The following is a 19,965-nucleotide window of genomic DNA, read 5'->3' on the forward strand; positions in this document are numbered from 1 at the left end:
GAGTTAAATTTAGAGTATAGAAGAATCACTCATTTTTTTTCAAAATGTGAACAGAATTTCCATAAAGAAAACCACATATATTCTGAGAGAAAAACACAAGCCCTAATAACAAACATCAGTGGTTTCAAAAAAGGCTGGGCTACTGTCTTGAAAAGAAGTAATGGCCGAGGGTACAGGACTGACCTGGGGACCCCCAAAACTGAAGGCCTGAGGCCAACAGAAACCCCAGGGTCCACACAGCCAAAAGCAGCTCATCGGAAGCAGACAAGTGGTTTCCTGTTCATGGGGGGAAGCCAAGCAGGAGGTGCCAGGACCACGGGTCGTTAAGAGCAAGGGCTTCTGGGGAAAACCGATCCGGGCTGAGTCCTGAGTCTGACACTTCGGTCCCATGAGACCTTGTCAAGTGACTTAGCCTCTCTGAGTTTCCAGTTCCTCATCTGTGAATTCAGGTGGGAGAACAGAACCTGGTGCAGCCAACTCAGAAAACTGTTCAGCCCTTGAAGTTCAACAGAAATGGACCCAGGACCCAGCCATTCCAGCCCTGGGTCACCACCTCAACAAACAAAAACCTGTGTCCACAAAAGACCAGCACGCGTGTCCACAGCAGCATTTCCACCATAACCAAGGACGACCCCAGCGTCCACCAACCGGGGGATGGACGGACCAGGTGGGCACATCTGTACGACAGACCGCTTCAGGGCACTAAGAAGGAAGCGCTCACACAGATCACAGCCTGGGGGACCTTGAAAACATCCGCCTACAGCCACGAAGCCCTCACAGTGGACTGAATGACTCCATGTGAGCTGGACTCCAGAGACGCAAACATTCAGAGGCAGAAGGTAGATTAGAGGATGCCTGGGGCTGGGGACAAGCCCTGGGAGGGACAACACAGGAGCAAGAGAAAATGCTCTCAGACTGGATTGTGGTGATGCATGCACAACTCTGTAAATTTGCAGAGAATCACTGAATTTGTACACCTAAAACAGGCACGTTTTATAATGTGCAAACTGAACCCAAACTATTTTTTTTTTGGTGGGTTTTTTTTTTTTTTGTCTTTTTTTGGAACTGGGGGTTGAACCCAGGGCTTTGCGAATGCAAGGCAAATGCTTTGCCACTGAGCTACATCCCAGCTCCCAAGCTATTTTTTTAATGGGGCTTAATTCTCTAACCTCAAAGAGTTACTGTGAGGATTAACCAACTGAGGTAACACATGTAAAACAGGCTGCCTGGTACGAAGTAAGCACCTGATCAATAACAGTGATGACAATCAGAATATATAATAATAAGAGAATATGTAAAAATAGATAATGTAGAAGCAAAATTTATATCACTTATCTACTTCTTTTCATATCATTTCAACATCTGCCAACTCAGTTTAACACCCCAACAACTTTACGGAGTAGGTACATTATTATCATCCTCATCTTTATAAACAGGGAAACTGAGACACAGAGAAGTCCAGTCAGTTTTCCAAGAATGCACAGCAAGTAAGTGATAGAACTGGAACCTGAATCCCTGGAGGAATCCCTGAATACCTAGCTGACATGTACCAGCCTCTTGGTAAATGTCAGCTAGGTATTGAGTTTCGGCTCTAACTAGTGATAGGGATGGGATATCGAAAAGGGTCCCAGATGGTTCCCAGAGAAGGTCACCAGACCTAAAGAGGTAGAGGAGTGAGGGGAAGAGCGATTCAGATAGAGGGAGAAGGTGCAGAAAGAAAGCACTCAGGGTACCTGGGAGGAGCTAGGAGGACCTGGATCACCTGGCTGGGTAGGGGAGGATGATGTGGGAGCAGTGAGGGCGGGGCTCAGGCAGGTCAGAGGTCAAGGGCATTAGCCTAGGTAATGGGGCTGGAGAAGGAGATTCGGTGAGTTCCTGGGTGCTGCCTCTCCCTGGGAACAACTCACACTCCCCAGGCAGGTGAGGAAGGTGACTCAGAGGATGCTGTGAGCTCAGTCAAGCGGGGGAGCTGCCACCCCATGCTCCCACCACTGTGAGCTAACACCCCCCGGCAGCCTCCCAAACACCAGCTCCACACTAAGCAGAAGCTGCTCCCAGCCACTTGGGAGCAATAGGCTCTGTCACGCTGCCAGGAAGCTGAGCACAGCCCAGCAAGGTCAAGGGCTGACCGACTGATGGCAGCCTCACACCTGCCTCAAACCCAGCCACCTTGGAACCAGGGGGCACCTCCAGCCCCACCCCCATTGCATGCCACAGAGTACAGAGCTCAGGCTGCTCCAGCCTCACTTAGCAGTCCCCAGAGTCAGGGGACCAGCCCATGGCATCTAGCATTTTTTTTTTTTTTAGGCAAACGGAATACCCTTTGATACGTTTCTTCCATTTTTCAACAACTGTTCTAGACAAATGTTTGCACATGCACACAAAACACTCACTGTGGCAAAAGCAAACTACTTAAAAAAAAACCCTCCATGGTCATCAATAAGTAATCAGTGCAAAAATTCTGGTGAAACCATCCTATGGAATACTACACAGCAGTTAAGATGCATCATGCAGAGCTATTGCACGGTGCATGTTCTGGCATGAAAATATCTCCAAGACATATTGTTGGTGACAAAAAAAGAAATTTGCAGAATAATGTGTCCAAGATTCCAGGATGCCACCAGTTATGTAAAAGCTAAAAAAAAAAAAAAAAAAAAAAAAAAAAAATTTTTGCTCTATATCTCTCCAAGTCCACAAATACATAGGTAAAAGAATTTTAAAAAGGCCTGGGAGGAAACACATCAAACCAGCAAGTAATGATCAGATAAGAGGGAAGGAAGAAGGGAGGCATGGAGGAGGGGAGGTGGGAAGGAGGGAGTGACCCTGTACATTTCTGTTGTTGGATTTTTTTTTTTTTTTGGTACCAGTGATTGAACCCAGGTATGCTTAACCACCAAGCCACATCCCCAAGTCCTTCTCCCTTTTTTTTATTTTGAGACTGGGACTCTCTCCATTGCTTGGGGCCTCACTAAGTTGCAGAGGCTGCTTTGAACTTGCAATTCTCCTGCCTCAGCCTCTGAGTCGCTGGAATCACAGGCATGCTCCAGCAAGCCCAGCTGTTGTTGGATTTTTACAAGAAGAATGTGTTTGTATCTATTTGGGTTCTTGAAACCATTTAAGTTTGCTTTTTAAAAATTCATAGAAAAAGCATGTTACCATTACCACTATTCTGATACGGGGCTCAGGGTAATTTTTCCAAAACTGCCTGATTCCTGACGCACCCTCTTGCAAGCAGTCATTTAGGACTCCATGTTATACATTTAATAAATTGGGCCCAGGGAGGTGAGATGAGCTGCTCCAGGCCACAGGCAGGGCTGTGGGGGGAGGCACGGACTGAACCTTGACCCCCAAGGCCAGTGTTTTTTCTATCCAGAGCACATGACAGTCATGGTAAGGTAAGCAGGGTAAGGCATGGCAGGGGGCGAGGAGGTACATCCTCTGGGCAGCTGCTCTGGAACCACACAGCCCAGCTCACAGGGCCTCTGAGAAGCCCCTGGGGTAGGGAGATGGGGCTTTGTCAAGGAAGAATGGCGTCAACGGTGAGTGGGGAGAGAAGAACTGATGAGCCACCGCCCCCATCAAAAATTAGACATCATGACGAGCCCACTGAGTGGGCTGGGGCTGCCACGTCACTCAGCAACCACACATGGGAAGGAGCCCCAGGGCCATGGCCCCAGCCTGAGATTCATGCCTCTGTCAGGAGGCTCACCCCCTGTGCTCAGCCCAGCTGCCTCCAGCTGCTGACTTCCTACACCCCCTGATACTGGGATGAAAGGGGAACTGTGAATTCGGAGAGCCCGAGGACCTGAAGCACAAAGTAAACACAGGTGGAATGAGCTTTATCCAAAACACACGGGACCCGAAGGGTTTCAGATTATCAATGTTTTTTTCAGAGTGTGCAATATTTGCACATACACAATGAGGGATCTCAGGGATTCACTGGGTTTCACTTACACTTAATATATATGTAGCTTGAAGATCATTTTCTTCAATATTTTTAGGGCACCTGCGTTTTGACTACAACCCAACATGAGGTCAGGTATGGAATTTTCCTCGTGCAGAGTCAGGTAGGCTCTCAGAAATTCAAATTTCGGAGCATTTCAGATTTTAGATTTTGGGGATGAGGGATGTGCCTCCTGTGAAATCCAGCCCCCTGTGAGTTGTAAATGCCACCACCTCTCAGCTCTTTGATTGACTGCTTTTGCTCCGTATGTCTGGAGCGTGTGTGGAGGGGCCCAGGAAACCCAGCGAGGCCTCTCCAGGGACGCCAGAAAGGCTTAGTGTTCAAGGATGGGCCGAGGCTACTGAGGGGATCAAAGGACATGTGCACAAACCTTGGTTGCACAATGAGCAGGCATGACCCCCTCAGCACATGCCCAGAGAAGAGGGCTCGAGTAGCGGATCCCCCTTGAATCCTTACAATGGGAAGCAAACCTACAAATCCATGAGCAGTGACCAGAGGTTGGATCCTGGGGCTTCTGATCCTGCACTGCCACTGATCAAGGTCTTAAACCTCTTTGAGTCTCAGTTTCTCCATCTGTAAAACGGGTGTTATTACACATGGCTCTCAAATATCATGATATCTGGACCATGGGATATATTCTAGTAATATAATTAAATGAAACATAACAAGTGGCCCCGTGCAATGTTGCACACCTGTAATCCCAGCGACTCGGGAGGCTGAGGTATCAGGATCACAAGTTCAAGGCCAGCCTCAGCAACTTAGTGAAACTGTCTCAAAATAAGAAAATTAAAAAGGCTGGGGATATATCTCAGTGGTAGAGCACCCCTGGATTCAATCCACAGTACACCTCCAAATAAATTTAAAATATCCATATCATAAGGGACCATTTCAAGAATATCATAGGTATTACCAAATTTAATCTTCACAACAAGCCCATAAGATGGATTCTAGTATTATCTTCATTTTACAGAGGTAGAAACTAAGACTAGGGAGTGAAGTGATTGGTCCACTGCCAGTGTCACATCGGAGTCCAACTTTCAGGCTGGGCTAGGCGCTTAACCACCCACTACACCAGTTATGTCCACAGGGAGGGCTAAGAAACCAGAGCAGCATACAAAGGCCAGGTGTCGGCACAGAGGAAGGGCTTAAGAATCTCAAGATCTTACTGATGTGGGGCTACGGGAGGGAGAAACCAGGCCCTACCTAGTCATCACCTAGAATGGCAATGTGCAAAAAAGAGGTTGTCAGTAAATATTTGTGGAAAGTTAGGAGAATCGTTATGGCACTCATTAGCCAAAGGCTGGAATCCTGCTTTCCAAACACTAGCCTAAGACAGGCGCAGGGACGCGCCTGCAGTTCCAGCCCTTGGGAGACTGAGGCTCTCCTGACCCCAGGAGTTCAAGACCAACTGAGGCAACGCAGGGAGCCCTCAGCTCAAAAAAGAAAGAAACGAAAGGGGGGAAAAGTCTAAGATAAAGTCAAAGATTCTCCTGGAACCTCCTCCTCTCGGGCCATCTCTGGGGCGCAGACCCGGGAACCCGGGGCCCAGGCCCCGCAGGCTCGGGGAGGCAGGCCTACCTTCCTCGGCGTCGTTCCGCAGAGAGGCCTCCAGCAGCGCCACGCTGGCCTCGAAGGACACCTTCTTGCGGCGGCCCCCCGCGCTGCGCTTCCGCTCGTGCTTGCGCTTCCGGTGCTGCAGGTCCTGCTCGTACTGCGCCCACTTCTTCAGCTGCTGGGCCCGGCGCTTCTGGGCAGCGCGCAGCCGCTCCAGCGTGGGCACCTTCTCCAGCAGCTGCAGCTCGGTCAGCAGGTCCACGTGGCTGGCCATGGCCACCGCGCCACCCAAGTGCCCGGCGGGCTAGCGCGGTGCGCCCAGGGCCGGCAGAGCACTGGGGCTCCGGAGGGGCTGGGGCCTCATGGTGGGACCTGCGGCAGGGAGACAGGGACATGCTCATCAGACTCCAAAACTAAGATCTGATTATTAAATGACACCCTACCGCCCCACATTCAAACCCTTTTGACATGTTCTTTCCATGGCTCCTGGGACAAAAATGCAAATCCATAGAGTGGTCTGACAGTATTGCAGCTAGAGTCACTGTGGCTGACCAAATGTAAATCAATGAAATAAAATAATTCAGTTCCTCAGTTGCACTAGTCACATTTTAAGTGAGCAATAGCCACATGCTTCCAGTGGCTATCATGCCAGATATCACAGAGAGAGCATTTTCCCATTATTCCAGAAAGTTCTATTGGATAGTGGTGGTTGTTCTCCTCTTCAGTCACAACCATCTAAGAAAAACCATGAATTTCCAGTTTTCTTATATAAAGTCACTGTACTTTAAGGATTCAGGTATGTGGGTATTGGAAACAGAGGGGTGCCCACGGGCTCAGAACATAATGGGGGCTGCAGAACCTAGAAAATCTGGAGACTATGCAAGCACCCACATAGGAGCCAAGTCCCTAGAAATAGGAATATCTAATACTTCTGCACAAGGCTCTTTTGTTTTGCTCATTGTGGGATGCAAGTTGTTGTGGAGATAGGACAGGCAGGACCAGAAGGAAACTAGAGGATATAATGTACTATTGAGGTGGTTCTCAAAATATGGCCTGGGAACACTATGGGAACGTCCTGAGACCCTTTCAAACCATTCAGAATGTCAAAACTATTTGAGTAATTAGATTAAGCTGTTATTATTAAACTTCTCCACTCTCATTATCTCACAAACATACAGAGGTTCCTAAAGCCACATGACAGATGACGTGACAACAGATTAAATGTGGATATAGATTACATGAGACATTGCTAGAAGAATCGCAAATTTCCTCCCCTGGGAAACAGTATGGAGATTTCTCAAAAAACTAGAAATGGAACCACAATATGACCCAGCTATCCCACTCCTTGGTATTTATCCAAAAGAACTCAAATCAGCCTACTCTAGCAATACAGTCACGTCAACATTTATAGCAGCACAATTCACAGTAGCCAAATTATGGAACCAGCCCAGGTGTCCATCAACAGATAAGTAGATCAAGAAAATGTGGGGTGTATATGTGTGTGTGTGTGTGTGTTCACTTTACATGTATATAAAATGAAGTTTTACTCAGTCATAGAGAACAATGAAATGATGGCATTTGCCAGTAAATGCATGGAACTAGGGAACACCAAGCTAAATGAAATAAGCCAGACTCAGAAAATAAAGGGCGGGATGTTTTCTCCACTATGTGGAAGCTACAGCAAAATAAGGGGAGAGGAGGGAGGGCGAGGATATCACAACGATATGATATAGCAGAATAGGAGGAGATTTTGAGGGAGGAGGAAGGACAGGAAAGGGGAGGAAATGCAGAATGGATTTAACAAAATCGTGTGATGTGCACGTATAAATATACCACAGTTAATAGCACTGTTACGTACATGTATAAAGCATCGATCAAAAACAAATAAATGAGTGAAAGGAAGCTCAGTGCAGAGCAGAGAAAGGAGAAGAGTGGGTGGGAGGAGAGGAGGGAACGGGGAGGCCACCGGGGACTGAAGTAAAGAAAAACAAATTCTATGCATGTATGATTTTGTCAAAATGAACCCAACTATTATGTATAACTATAATGCTCTAAAAAAAGGGAAAAAAAGGTATAAGAATCCAGCTATGAAGCCCAACATAGAGACAAAAGTTTTTAAACAATGCCACTTTCCTCAGTAACTTTTTTGTTTTGGAAAATAGTTTTTCATCAAAATGTTACATATTGTTATATTTTTATAACAGTCTAATAAAATATGTTGTAGGTTGTCATATTGTTATAACATATGGCAGACTTATTATTTTAAATTATTATTTTAAATTTTTTAATTTCAGTATTTATTTATACTAGGATCAATATTGATGGATATGGTCCACATAGATAAAAATTTTTCAGGATCCCAATTTAAGGGAATCGAGTAGCCCTAAGATCAAAAAGTTTGATAAGCTGTGAATTATTGGGACCTAGAAAATCCTACTTGAAGTTTCCCTTTTTAAATAATGTTTAAAAGGAAGACGGGGAAAAAAAAAGCACACCTCTTGCTCTCATGAGTCCCTAACAACAGAAGGTCAGCAAAACCTCAGAGTCTGGACCCAGCTGTTCTGCATGGCAGCACAGACAGTCCGGATTCTCAGACACGGAGAAAAGGGGTCTGAGGACAATCACCTGCATCTCTCTAAGCCTGCTTTCCCACCTGCCAAATGTTCTGTCACCTCCCAGAATGTTTCAGGTGTTCAAGAAATAAAAAGAGCTGCCCCCAAATCTTATAAACCTAGTAGCAAAGAGAGAAGAGCTTGCAGGAGGAAGGGCGGGAGACGTGAGCACAGCAGGCCAGGCTGGCAGCGGCTGCTGGGCAACAGGCAGAGATGGGCACAGGTCTCCATCTGTGCAATGTGGAGGTGCCTCTATCTCAGAGAGGACAGGGACAGCCCAGGGTCCTTCCTCAGAAGGCTAAACACCGGAGTCCAGCTTCGGTCTGGACCTTGGGAGCTCACAGTGGGTGAGATGGTTCTTTGGGTCTCTTCCAATCCTAAGACTCATACCAGCAGATGGGACAGGGTAGCTTGGCAAAGCTCACAGGGCAAAGGTTTGAGGGGTTGGAGTGGATGTGACCTCAAGTATAAATAAGCCCATGGCAAGCTCAGCAGGAACAAGCCAGCCAGCTCTGGTTGCCTTTGGTTTGGTTTCCTTTTGATTTTTGTTTTGAACACTTTGCAGTCCTTCTTAAATTAATTAAATAAACTTTTTATTTGCAATATCATAGCTTCACATGCAGTTGTAACAAATAACACAGAGAGATCCCAGTATGCTAGACTCAGTTTATCTCAAAAACTACCGTACAGGGTCACAGCCAGGAACCTGACATTGATCCAATCCACTGATCTCATTCAGATTTCCTCAGCTTACCCATATTTTTGCTAAAATATTTTTTTTAGTTGTAGTTGGACACACTACCTTTATTTTATTTATTTACTTTGATGTGGTGCTGAGGATCGAACCCAGCGCCTCACACGTGCTAAGTGAGTGCTCTACCCCAGCCCCAACCCCAGCCCCTTACTGTACTTTTTGAATGTGTGTTTGTCCCCTTAGGGTACAAACAGCTCCAGGGTTACAAGGATGTCTCTGTCGATCCCCCATCTCCTTTTCTAAGCACCCAACCCACTCCTGTCCCTGCTTGTGGCAATCACTAATCTGTTGTCCATCTCTATAACTTTGTCATTTCAAAGTATATTACATAAATAGAAACAGCAGGTAGCCTTTAGGGGTCTGCTTCTTACACTCAGCACTACTTGTTTGAGATTCATTCAAGTTGTTGCATGTATTCATAGTTCACTTTCTTTGGTTGCTAAGTCGGATTCCATTTTAGAGATGGATATACCCTAATTTGTTTAACCATTCATCCCTTGAAGAACATCTGGTTTGTTTCCAGTTTGGGGCTCATACATTCATGCACAGGGTTTTGAGTGAACAAGTTTTCATTTCCCCAGGGAACAGCTGTTGGGTCGTCTGGTAATTGCAAACTGAATTTAAAAAGAAACAGCCAAACTCCTCTTCAGAGGAATTTGTTCCCTCCAGCAATGTCTAAGAAATCTAGTTCCACAGTCAGTGTGCAATATGGTCACTGGCTTGTATTTTAGCCATTTAGATTCATATTTTGTCTACTTTTTTAGATGGAATTCAAGTGTTCAATTCACCACTACACGGTATTATTAGTCTCCCCAGCACAGAACAGGACAAGGAGACAGGGAAGCAGTCGTGTACACCCCAAGAATAGACACTGGCCTCCAGAGCTGTCCAACAAGCCCTTCCCCCAGGTGCTCACGGTTCAACACAGCAGCTTTCTCAGGAGGTAGCAACTTCTCCAACACCCACGAAAGGATTAATTGCCACTGGTATCAGGCAGACCTAAGTATTCTCTAAGATTTCTTTCAGCCTTGAAATTCTATACAGCTATTCCTTTCTTCATCATGATTACTGATCACCAATGAGGTAGAAGGTCCTCAAAAACATGCCAAGCGTAAAGATAAGAAAAATCGTACCATTCATTCACACCGCTAAAGCACTTGACCCCTTTCAGAGACTTTCCCCAACCATCATCTCAGTCAAGTGCTTCCCTAAGAGTACAAAAAGAATCTATCCCAAGAAAATTATCAAAAGCATGGGAATGAGAATCAATATAATGTGGACCTTCCCAGAAAGCTGTGGGGTTTTGTTTGTTTGGTTGGTTGGTTGGTTGGTTTAGGCGTTGTTGTTGTTGTTGTTGGTTTTGCAGTAATGGGGATTGAACCCAGGAGATGTTCTAGATGCCTGATAAATATTTGTCAAGTGACTATTGAGTTTGTGTGAGTGCTTCTCTTATAAGATTGCTGTCATGAGACTCCATGGCGAGGCGGGTTTCCCAAATGTCAGTCACTTTACCACTGAGCTACCTCTTCAGCCATATTATAATAATTATTTTTTTTTTAAATTTTGAAACAGAGTCTTGCTAAATTGTTCAAGGCTGGCCTTGAACCTGTGATCCTTCTGCCTCAGCCTCCCAAGGCAAATGGGATTACATCCGAGCACCGCTTCTTTTTTCATCTTCCAGATTTTCTGAAGAAGAAGGTGACAGTCTTGTGCTAATCAGTCCTTCACATCTTTATAACCATGCCAGTCTCCCTAGTAAACAAAGAAAAAGGTGGCCTCAGGCTCCTAGCCCCAGGCCAGCCACAGTTTGCAGGATAAAATGAAATCACATTGTTTTGTCTTCTGTGGATTTGTCTGCCCAGTCACTGTTTATTTATGGCAGTGATGTAAAATTTCCTTTTTAAATAAATCTATTTCAGTCTAAACCTAGCAAGTTAGTAGTAAAGAAAAATTAAATAATGATGGTATTTAAGTGTTGGCAAAAACTATGAGTGACTGACATTTGGGAAACCCGCCTCGCCATGGAGTCTCCTGACAGCAATCTTATAAGAGAAGCCCTCACACAAACTCACCAGTCACTTGACAAATATTTATCAGGCATCTACCACATGCCTGGAGTGTGCTAGGGCTGAGGATGCGGCAGGGTACAGGACAGACACAGCCTCTGTCTGACTGATGAATGACAAAACAGGGACACCAGGGAGCAGGTGACATGCTCCAAGGATACAGAGAATGAGCAGCCACTCAGCCTGGGGCCTGGTCCCAGCAGAGTGCTCCCTCAGGGGCCCCAGGCAGACAGGAGGCCCTCCCTGCTCTAGGCAAAGGAAATAAGGGCAGTCGCCCAGCCCCCTGGAGAAAGGTGAGGACAATGTCTCCCAAGGGCCAGTAAAAGGGGCCAGAGCATATTTTTTCTCTAACTTTGCTCTCTCCGCCAGCCCCTCCCATCTTGCCCCTCTGGGTTCCCTGGAGCTGGGGCTCCAGGACAGGTCCCTCTTGACTGCTGGTTTTCAGGTGACCTAGTTTCCCCCAATAGACCCACACACCTCCTCCCACCCCTGTCTGAGAAAACCCTGCTTGGTCTAATTAAAGAATTGCCTGGTACTGCTGGGCGGCCCCCGAGACAGGGCACTGGTCTGGGTGCTGGGGCAGCCACAGAATCTGTGGCTCCAGTGGGATGTGGAGGGGCCTTCTTGTGAAGCCTGGGCTCACCAGTCCCCATGTCCAGAGACAGCCCCAGATGGCAATGAAAACATAGTCCAGGCTGCCCAGACCTGGGAGACTAATATAAACACTCCACAGGGATCCCCAAGAAGGCCACGTTTGGAGGAAAACCAGCTGTATGCAGACATTTGAAACCCAGTGTGTTGTGGGAATATCCAGACACCATCCTGCAGAAATGGACATAAGTCCAGAACCCTAAGTCCACCGAGGGACTGGGCTGGCAAGTTGGGAGGGGCCTGCTGAGGCCAGGTCAGGTGAGGTCATCCAGGAAGTGTGTGAGATATGAGAAGAGAAATCAGAGGACAGGGGAAATTGGGTGGGGTATCTAATTTTTCCAGCATCTGGGCAATGAACCAAAATAGCTTGATTGTGGCCAACAGGAAGTTTGAGGCCAAGGCACTTGACCCTTGGAGAAGTAGGAACGGGCTATGGAGGTGTCCGCACCTCTTCCCCCAAAGCCTTGATGTAGCCAGTTGTCTAACAAAGGCTGAACTCGATTCCTCTTCCTGCAAAAATGACCCTTGCTGTCCCCAGAGAGAGAAACAGTCAGTGTACCTCTAGAGATGCGCAGGCTCAGCTCCAGATGGCTGGCCCTTCCCCCACCCACCCTGCACTGGGGATGGAACCCAGGGGTGCTTCACCACTGAACCACATCCCCAGTTCTTTTTACTTTTTATTTTGAGACAGTCTCTCTAAGTAGCTGAGACCAACCTGGAACGTACAGTCCTCCTGCCTCAGCCTCCTAAGTATCTATCTGGGATCATAGGCCTGTGCCACTGCACCCAGCTGCCCTTGTTAGGGAAGGCAAGGAAGTGTACCAGGACTCGGTGCAGAGGTAGAGCCAGGGGGTGGGCTTCATCATTACCCGAAAATAAAAAGCTATTGCAGGGCTGGGGCTGGAGCTCAGTGGCAGAGCACTCGCCTAGCACGTGTGAAGCCCTGGGTTTGATCCTTCACCACATAAAAATGAAACAAATAAAACAAAGGCATGCTGTCCATCTACAACTACAAAAAAAAAAATTATGAAAAAAAGGTATTACAGAGTGTTGTCTGGGGAATGTGGAGGCCTCTGGGGAAACAACGAGGGCACGGCTTTGGGTGGGAATCTGTGCAATTTTTCCATTCCTCCTTCCATACCAGGCCCTGATTGGCCAGAACTTACTATTATTACCAATGGGCAGAGCCCAGCCACCGTGACTGACTGAGGTGCAGGCACCCAGTCTGAGTTGCCCCGATCAGATGCTCTCCCTTCCCACTCTATATGACCTGGAAGCATGAAGCTCAGTTGCTGCTGGAAGCCAATCTTGGATGTCACCAACACTTGGGAGTGACAGTTGAGAAACAGGATCTTTAAGGAGCCTCAGCACTTTGGCTATCCAAACCAACAAAACCTCCTATATTATTTAAGCCAGTTGAATTGGTTTTTTTCCTTTACTTATGTCCCCAAGTCACCCTAACAGAGAACAATGACACTTTCAGGGTAGCAGGCATAGGGACCCCAGGAGGAACTGTGGCCTGTAGCAAAATGCATGGCCTCTTGCTGGGGCACATTACCAGATCCCTCCCCTCCCCTCTGCAATGACCATTTCTGGCCTTTCAGGCCCAAGTAGAGGGCTATCCTTGAGCGAGGATGGAAAGATCAAAGCCGGGTTCCCACAGCAGCCCTGCCCACCGAGGACTACACCCGGGGATCGAACCCAGGGCCTTGTGCATGCTGGGAAGTGCTGCGCCACTGAACTACATCACCAGCCCCCTGTTCCTCCTTAATTCCAGGAGAGTCGCTAACTGACACATCTCTGGACTGGAGCCAACTGCTTTGAGAAAAACAACGTGAAGGAAGGTGAATTCAAATTGAAGAGACTTTAAAATGAGTCAGAAAGCATTTCAAAGTTCACACCGTTAAAAGAAAATGCTAAGATTTTGTTCCTGGTTCTTCAGCTATTCTTCCCTGCACAATCTTGGCAGCTGTCTGGGGGAAGGCCGGGAGTGCTTTTCTCCTCGTGTTTCCTGCACCATTGAGCACGAGGGGAAAAGGAAAACAAAACAAACAGCCCAGCCCTCCTCCTCCTCTGATCTCACTTGGGACCTACTTTCTCTCCTAAAGGACACACACCCCCGCCCTCCCACAACACATGTCTTTGAATAACAGAATCATTTTTTCAGCATAATGATGCTTTACTCAAGAGCAAAGAGACTTCTGGGGCCCTTGGTGCTCCCAATATCTGAATTCGGAATTATCCTTGTCCCCCCGACCCTATTCTCACTGACTGTCCTATTCCTGCTGGGGCAAACCTTCTATCACCCTACACAGGCCTCCTCGTGTGGCCTCAGTTGTGGGACTCAGGTCCCCGCGGGCCAGCTCCTTAACTCTGCTTATCCAGCTGTGCTTCATTCATTCAGATCTCTGAATGGCAGCCTGGGCTTGGCCCTGGCTTGTCACTGCTCACTGAAGCCCATTTTCAGGACTTTGTGTTTATGGTAGGAGAGGGGAGGCAGGATTCAAAAGTCAAGAGTCCAAAGGGAACAAAGAGTGACCGAGCAACTAATACCCCTGAGCATTCTCAGGAAAAGAACCAAGCGCAGCGATTGGATAATAAGGCCCTCTGTCTGAACTGCCTGGGTCACATTGGGAGCAGAGGAAGAGTCAGGGTCACATACAGGCAGCATGAAGAAGCAGGAGCAGCCGGGCACAAGGAGAAACCATCTAACAAAGCTAACAGTTCACAGAGCCTGGCCCGGCTACTCGTGAGTTTGCTGAGAGAGAAGATCCAGGTCAGGTAGTAGACAGGACTGCACCAGGGAGCCCCAGTTCTGGCCTGGAGAGAGATGATCATATGGGGAGTGAGCATCTATCATGCGTGACTGCAAGATGGCATTTGGTGACCAACAGTCAAGACAACCTGGAGGGACCCAAGTGGACACTGATTGACATTTTGGATTGGTTCTGCCTGTGAAGGTGAAGCAGCCTTCTCAGGCTCATTTCCAGGAAAACTTCAAAGACAACCACAGCCCACACAGGTGAAGAAAACCCCAGGACCACACCATCCTCCATGCTGATGTCCCCCCACCAACCCAACCCAGAGAGGTGGGCTAAGAATACCAGTGTGGAGAAGGCTGCAGGGGACGAACGTAGGTGCTAAGGACTAAGGGCACACACAAGGCCGAGAGGATGCCTACAAACATCCCACGTGATCGTGTCAGTCTCAGTCAAGGTGCTAAACCAAACCAAAGAAGTTTATGTAAGAGCTAAGCACAGGGAAATGGGAGTCGGGTTGCAAGGGTGGTTTCTCCAGACCCAGGGGAGTGGGGGTATTTTCCAAAGGAGGCCACCTGTGACCACAGAACATCCTCCTGGGTCACAAGGTGAGTAAACAGGGGTGGCTGTTCACGTTGGCTAGGCCTGGAGTGGCCTCGGTCTCCTCTGCTGACATCCTTAACTAAACTTTCTTCTGTGTCAGCTCTGAAGTTGGTGGTGTCTGCTTGGAGCTCTGGGAGGAGAAGAATCAGGAAGCCATGTGTGTAACAGAAGTGAATGCTGTGAGGGTTAACAGTGTCTGCCAGGGCTACAGACGTGGGAAGCAGAGGTGAGCACGCTACATCATGTTCCCCTCAACCTGGCTTTCAGTACTGGCCTTCACCCCAGGGGTTGGAACACTCCAGTCTTAAACATAAGCATCTGGAATGTTATCAGACAGAGTGGCAAGACCCCTCAAATCCCAGGATTTCATCCAGACAACACCACAAAATCACTGTGGCCTCAGTCAAGAACACCTGAGGCTCACCTGCCTCGGGGTTGGGGGGTGAATGAACAGCTGGTGCTCCATCCTGCAAAAGGGACTGGACCCAGCTCCTAGGAAGCTATATGCTGAGCCAACTCAAGAAAGGATGGCAGCCCCTGTAGCTGCCTGCCGTGTCTCCCACACTCTCCTTGGAGTGGAGGGAGATGCCATGCCGGCAGGAACTGGAAGAAGTCCACTTATGAAGGGGAGAAGGACAGAGTGCTGCCACCAGCTGACCCACCCCTCGCCACCTAGATCCAGAGATCACTGTCTTGTCAATTCCAAGCATCTTGGGCTCCACATCACAACCAACATAAAAGAGGAAGGGGCCTCTGGTCTGATCCCTGATCAGATCTCTCTCCACTCCAGGAACCTCACAAATATCCCTAGCAAGCCATCTCCTCACCACCACCACCACCACCACCCTTTTTTTTTTTTTTTTGGTACCAGAGATTGAACCCAGGGGTGCTAACCACTGAGCCACATCCCCAGCCCTTTTATTTTTTATTTTGAGACAAGGTCTCACTAAGTTGCTGAGGCTGGTTTTGAACTTGCGATCTTCCTGCCTCAACCTCCCGAGTCACTTATAGGCATGCAACACGGTGCCAGGCTCTCCTTCCATCAGCCAGGGGCATTCTTCGCCAGTTAGGAAGTAGTTGAGGTGAGAATTTTTCAACTTTTCATAGAGATTATTCACTGAGGTTTAGAGGATAATTCCAAGGAGGAAAGGGCAATAGCAAGCATCGAGTTCAATTTGAAGGAGAAAGTCCTAAATTTGAAGAATGAGACGGAGAAGGGAGACATCGAAGCAGAAATTGATTCCAATTAACTACAGCCAGTGAGTGCAGATGTGTGATTCAAACCCAGGTCTAACTCTGAAGCCTTCGTACACTACAGCAGAAGGAGAAGAAATAACTAGGAAAAACTCTAAAGAACCACAAGGGTTTTTAAAAGACCTTCCATGAGAAATGCAAGATTTTAGAAAATCCACAGTATTAACAATCAGAAAGAGAAGACGCATTTTGGCTAAGAAACCAGATGAACCAATTTGTAATAGAAAAAATACTTGCTGAAACCAGTGTGTACAGCAAAATGTATGCTAATGAAACTGTAGGTGAGCATTGTTTAAAACTATGTGCATGAAATGAACCCAGAGACAAGAGAATGTTCGATAAGAAGGAAAGCTTTATGCACAATGTCCCTTCCACCTATCTAGCGCTGTGCATGTGACATTGCCTGGAATCTTTTCACCAACTCTAAAAATGTAGGTATTATCCCCATTTCAAAGAGGAGAAGACTGAGCCTCAGAGAGGCCAAGGCACTAGTAAGTAGGGGCAGGTGTTCCAGCTGTTTGCAGTCGGAGTAGCCCAGGATCTGTGTGATGCGTCAGTGCCCAGGCCATCCACTAAGCATAAGTAATACCTCTCCTGCTTGAAAACACAATTTTTTTTTTTTAAATATTTATTTATTTATTTTTAGCTTTCGGCGGACACAACATCTTTGTTTGTATGTGGTGCTGAGGATCGAACCCCGGCCGCACGCATACCAGGCGAGCGCGCTACCGCTTGAGCCACATCCCAGCCCTGAAAACACAATTTTTAAAAAGTCAGGGAAAATGGGCCACAGTAGCCTGACTGGTAGCAAGAAAGAGTCCTTGAAGGAAAATAAATAAAATCTATGCAGAGTAAGAAAAACTGATTAAAATCATAACTTCTCTTACTGTTGGAGCTGTCCTTGCTTTTAGAGGCTTGAGCCGGAGATATATGTATCTCATTCTAAATTCCATTAAATACGCCTTCCAAATCCCTGCGGGCCCCGCCCCCACAGCCAGCCTCTCCTTTCCGAGGAGAACTTCCGCACTTTCGCTTCACCCCCCAGCTCCTGAGCCAGATTCATAACTGCTCCTGCCCTCCCTTCTCTCCTCTCTGGGAGATGAAACTATTAGTGGACTAGATCGGGAAGTTTCCAGATGCTCTACAGTTTGGTCAATGAAGTTTTCATCCAATATGCAGGTTTTGAAGTATGCATGCTGGATCTGTGACCTTGCAGGTCACCATGCGGAGAAGCGCTCTGTAGGTGACTGCAGATACAGTACTACTTCTGTCCCTCCCCTTTGATCTCCAGCCAAAGTTCTTTCACTTTGATTCCCTCCTCTTGGGTATACAGAATGCTAAGCATACCTCTGCTTCCCTTCTTTCCTTCTAACAGGATAAAGTCTCCATGAGCCAGAAGCCCCACCCCACAAAAGTGGTGTTATTACCGGAATTGAATTTATCTCCCCGTGTTACAATCTCAGGTCGCTCAGCTATCTGGGATTCTGACTTCTCCCAAACGTCTCATCTTCACCAGCAAATCACTGGACACCCTCTCTGTTTCAATCGGGTCACCAATGAATATTAGTTAGGGGGTTTTCTTCTGGCAATTTTCTCTGCTCATGCATTTCCATTGTAAATTTGAAACCTCATTCATTTAGTCAAGAGATAAGTATTTATCGCCACCTACCACATGCTGGGCAGTAAAGGAAGCTGGCTCCCAGGATCCCTGAATGAACAAACCTCCTGATCAGAGAGGTTCTGCTTTAGTCATGCTGGGCCAACCTTCCTGTATATGGTTACTATGAACTCTAGACATGCCCTCCCCCGCCAAAAATAAATAAGTTTATTGGAATTCACTAGATTTGTTTGACCACAAGTGGCACAAACTGGAAGGAAGTCAACATTAAAAAGAAAAAAATGGCATCAAGTAACTTTTGCAGGTTTGTAACTCTTTACCTGACAGAAGGCCCCAGTGGATGTTGTACATAGTGGCTAAGCTTGGATAGAAAACTTCTCTTTCACCATGTGAGCAATTAAAGGATAGAAATCAAGTAATCACAAGCTGGAGAGTGAAGAGAGATATCTCTGAAAGACAGAGTCACAGAACAGTATCCCCATATGTTGAGGGAACACTGTGCCCAAATCTCCCTCAATGGTAAATGTGCAGGGCAGACTCCAAGCAGTTCAACTATGGTCAAATGACCTGGACAAAGATTTCAGATGTTGTCCCACCCAAAGGAGACTGAATTTGGAGTTTGACTTGGTTCAAGTTAACAGCTAGATTTTTTTTAAAAAATCACTATGTTCTGAGAACCCAGAATCTCTTCAAGTCTCACTCATCCTCAACTTTCAGGACATAATCTAAAATTACTAGACAGATTTTTTAAAATAGGAAATGTGACCCAAACTCAAGAGAAAAGGCATCAATGAAGACTTATCTCAAGATAAACCAGACCTTAGAATCCACAGATAAGGATTCCAAAGCAGCCATCATAGCTTCACTCAAGGCTATAAAAGAAATTATGTTTGTAATAAGTGAACAGATAGGAAATCTCAGCCACAACATAGAAATGACAAAGAACCAAAATAATGAATCAATTCAGCTAAATCCTCTCTGACACCTTGCTCTGCATCCATGTCAATTGTGCTTCCCATTCAGGATAGTTATATAGTCCTAATATTTATTTCAATGATCCCTCTTTTTAGCTTTTTCCAAGTGCCATGTTCTGGACAAGCTTCAAGGTATAAAAATATGACATAAAATTCTAAACTCTGGTTCCAAAGACCAGATCTCCTCTGACAACATCTATATGGTCATTTCTCGTGTCTTCCTGTCTCTGTCAGGTTTTTAATCAATCTCTCTCTCTCTCTCTCTCTCTCTCTCACTCACACACACACACACACAATTGAAGTCCCACATGTCCTCTTTCCAGAGCTTTGTGATGCTTCAAGCTCCATCACTCAGTCATTCAGCCCATGTAAAGCCTGCGAGAATGAGGGGCAGCCTGCCAGGTTCCATAAGCCTGAACATCTGTCCTTCCCAGCAAAACACCTTCCACTGACTGATCAGCCAGGTCAAAAACTCTGGCTATACCTTCAGTAGATGAATGGATAAAGAAAATGTGGTGTATATACACAATGGAATATTACTCAGCATTAAAAGAGAATAAAATCATGGCATTTGCAGGTAAATGGATGGAGTTGGAGAATATGATGCTAAGTGAAGTTAGCCAATCCCAAAAGACCAAATGTTTTCTCTGATATAAGGAGGCTGATTCATAATTGGGTTGGGGGTGGGGAGCATGGGAGGATTAGGTGAATTCTAGATAGGGCAGAGGGGTGGGAGGGGAAGGGAGGGGGCATGGGAGTAGGAAAGACAGTGGAATGAGATGGACATCCTTATCCTAAGTACATGTATGAAGACACAAATGATGTGACTCTGCTTTGTGTACAACCAGAGACATTAAAAATTGTGTTCTATATGTGTAATAAGAAATGTAATGCATTCTGCTGTCATATATAACAAATTAGAATTAAAAATTAAAAAAAAAAAAACTCTGGCTACAGACAGTGTAACATCCCATTCTCCAGTTCCACCAACACTTTTCAAACACATGTTAGGTAGAAGGGTTTCAAACATGACTATGCATGGAATCAACTGGAAATTCTGGGCATACACAAGAAGACCACAGAGCAAGACTACCACATAGCTACCAGAATCATCTTTTTTTTTTTTTAAGGACAGTATTTGGTAGTTTCAAGGTGG

The 19,965-nt window shown here is 46.5% G+C and overlaps 1 protein-coding gene and 1 long non-coding RNA gene across 7 annotated transcripts in view; one reads left to right on the forward strand and one right to left on the reverse strand.

Annotated features, from left to right (window-relative positions):
- The window catches only part of Ppp1r16b (protein phosphatase 1 regulatory subunit 16B), a 103,607-nt gene that overhangs the window by 68,686 nt on the left and 14,956 nt on the right, over nucleotides 1-19,965 (reverse strand). For all 6 annotated transcript variants that reach the window (XM_048810947.1, XM_048810948.1, XM_015480673.2 and 3 more), the window contains exon 2: nucleotides 5,543-5,890. In XM_048810947.1, coding sequence (XP_048666904.1) covers nucleotides 5,543-5,792 — 250 coding nt within the window. In that variant the 5' untranslated portion in view covers nucleotides 5,793-5,890. The remainder of the gene's footprint in view (nucleotides 1-5,542; nucleotides 5,891-19,965) is intronic.
- Nucleotides 14,104-18,109, forward strand: LOC125618992. Its single transcript, XR_007350447.1, has 2 exons — nucleotides 14,104-16,648; nucleotides 17,397-18,109. It is a non-coding gene; the product is annotated as an uncharacterized LOC125618992 (long non-coding RNA).

This window comes from Marmota marmota, unplaced genomic scaffold (genome assembly GCF_001458135.2).
Source record: "Marmota marmota marmota unplaced genomic scaffold, marMar, whole genome shotgun sequence".
Classification (NCBI taxonomy): domain Eukaryota; kingdom Metazoa; phylum Chordata; class Mammalia; order Rodentia; family Sciuridae; genus Marmota; species Marmota marmota.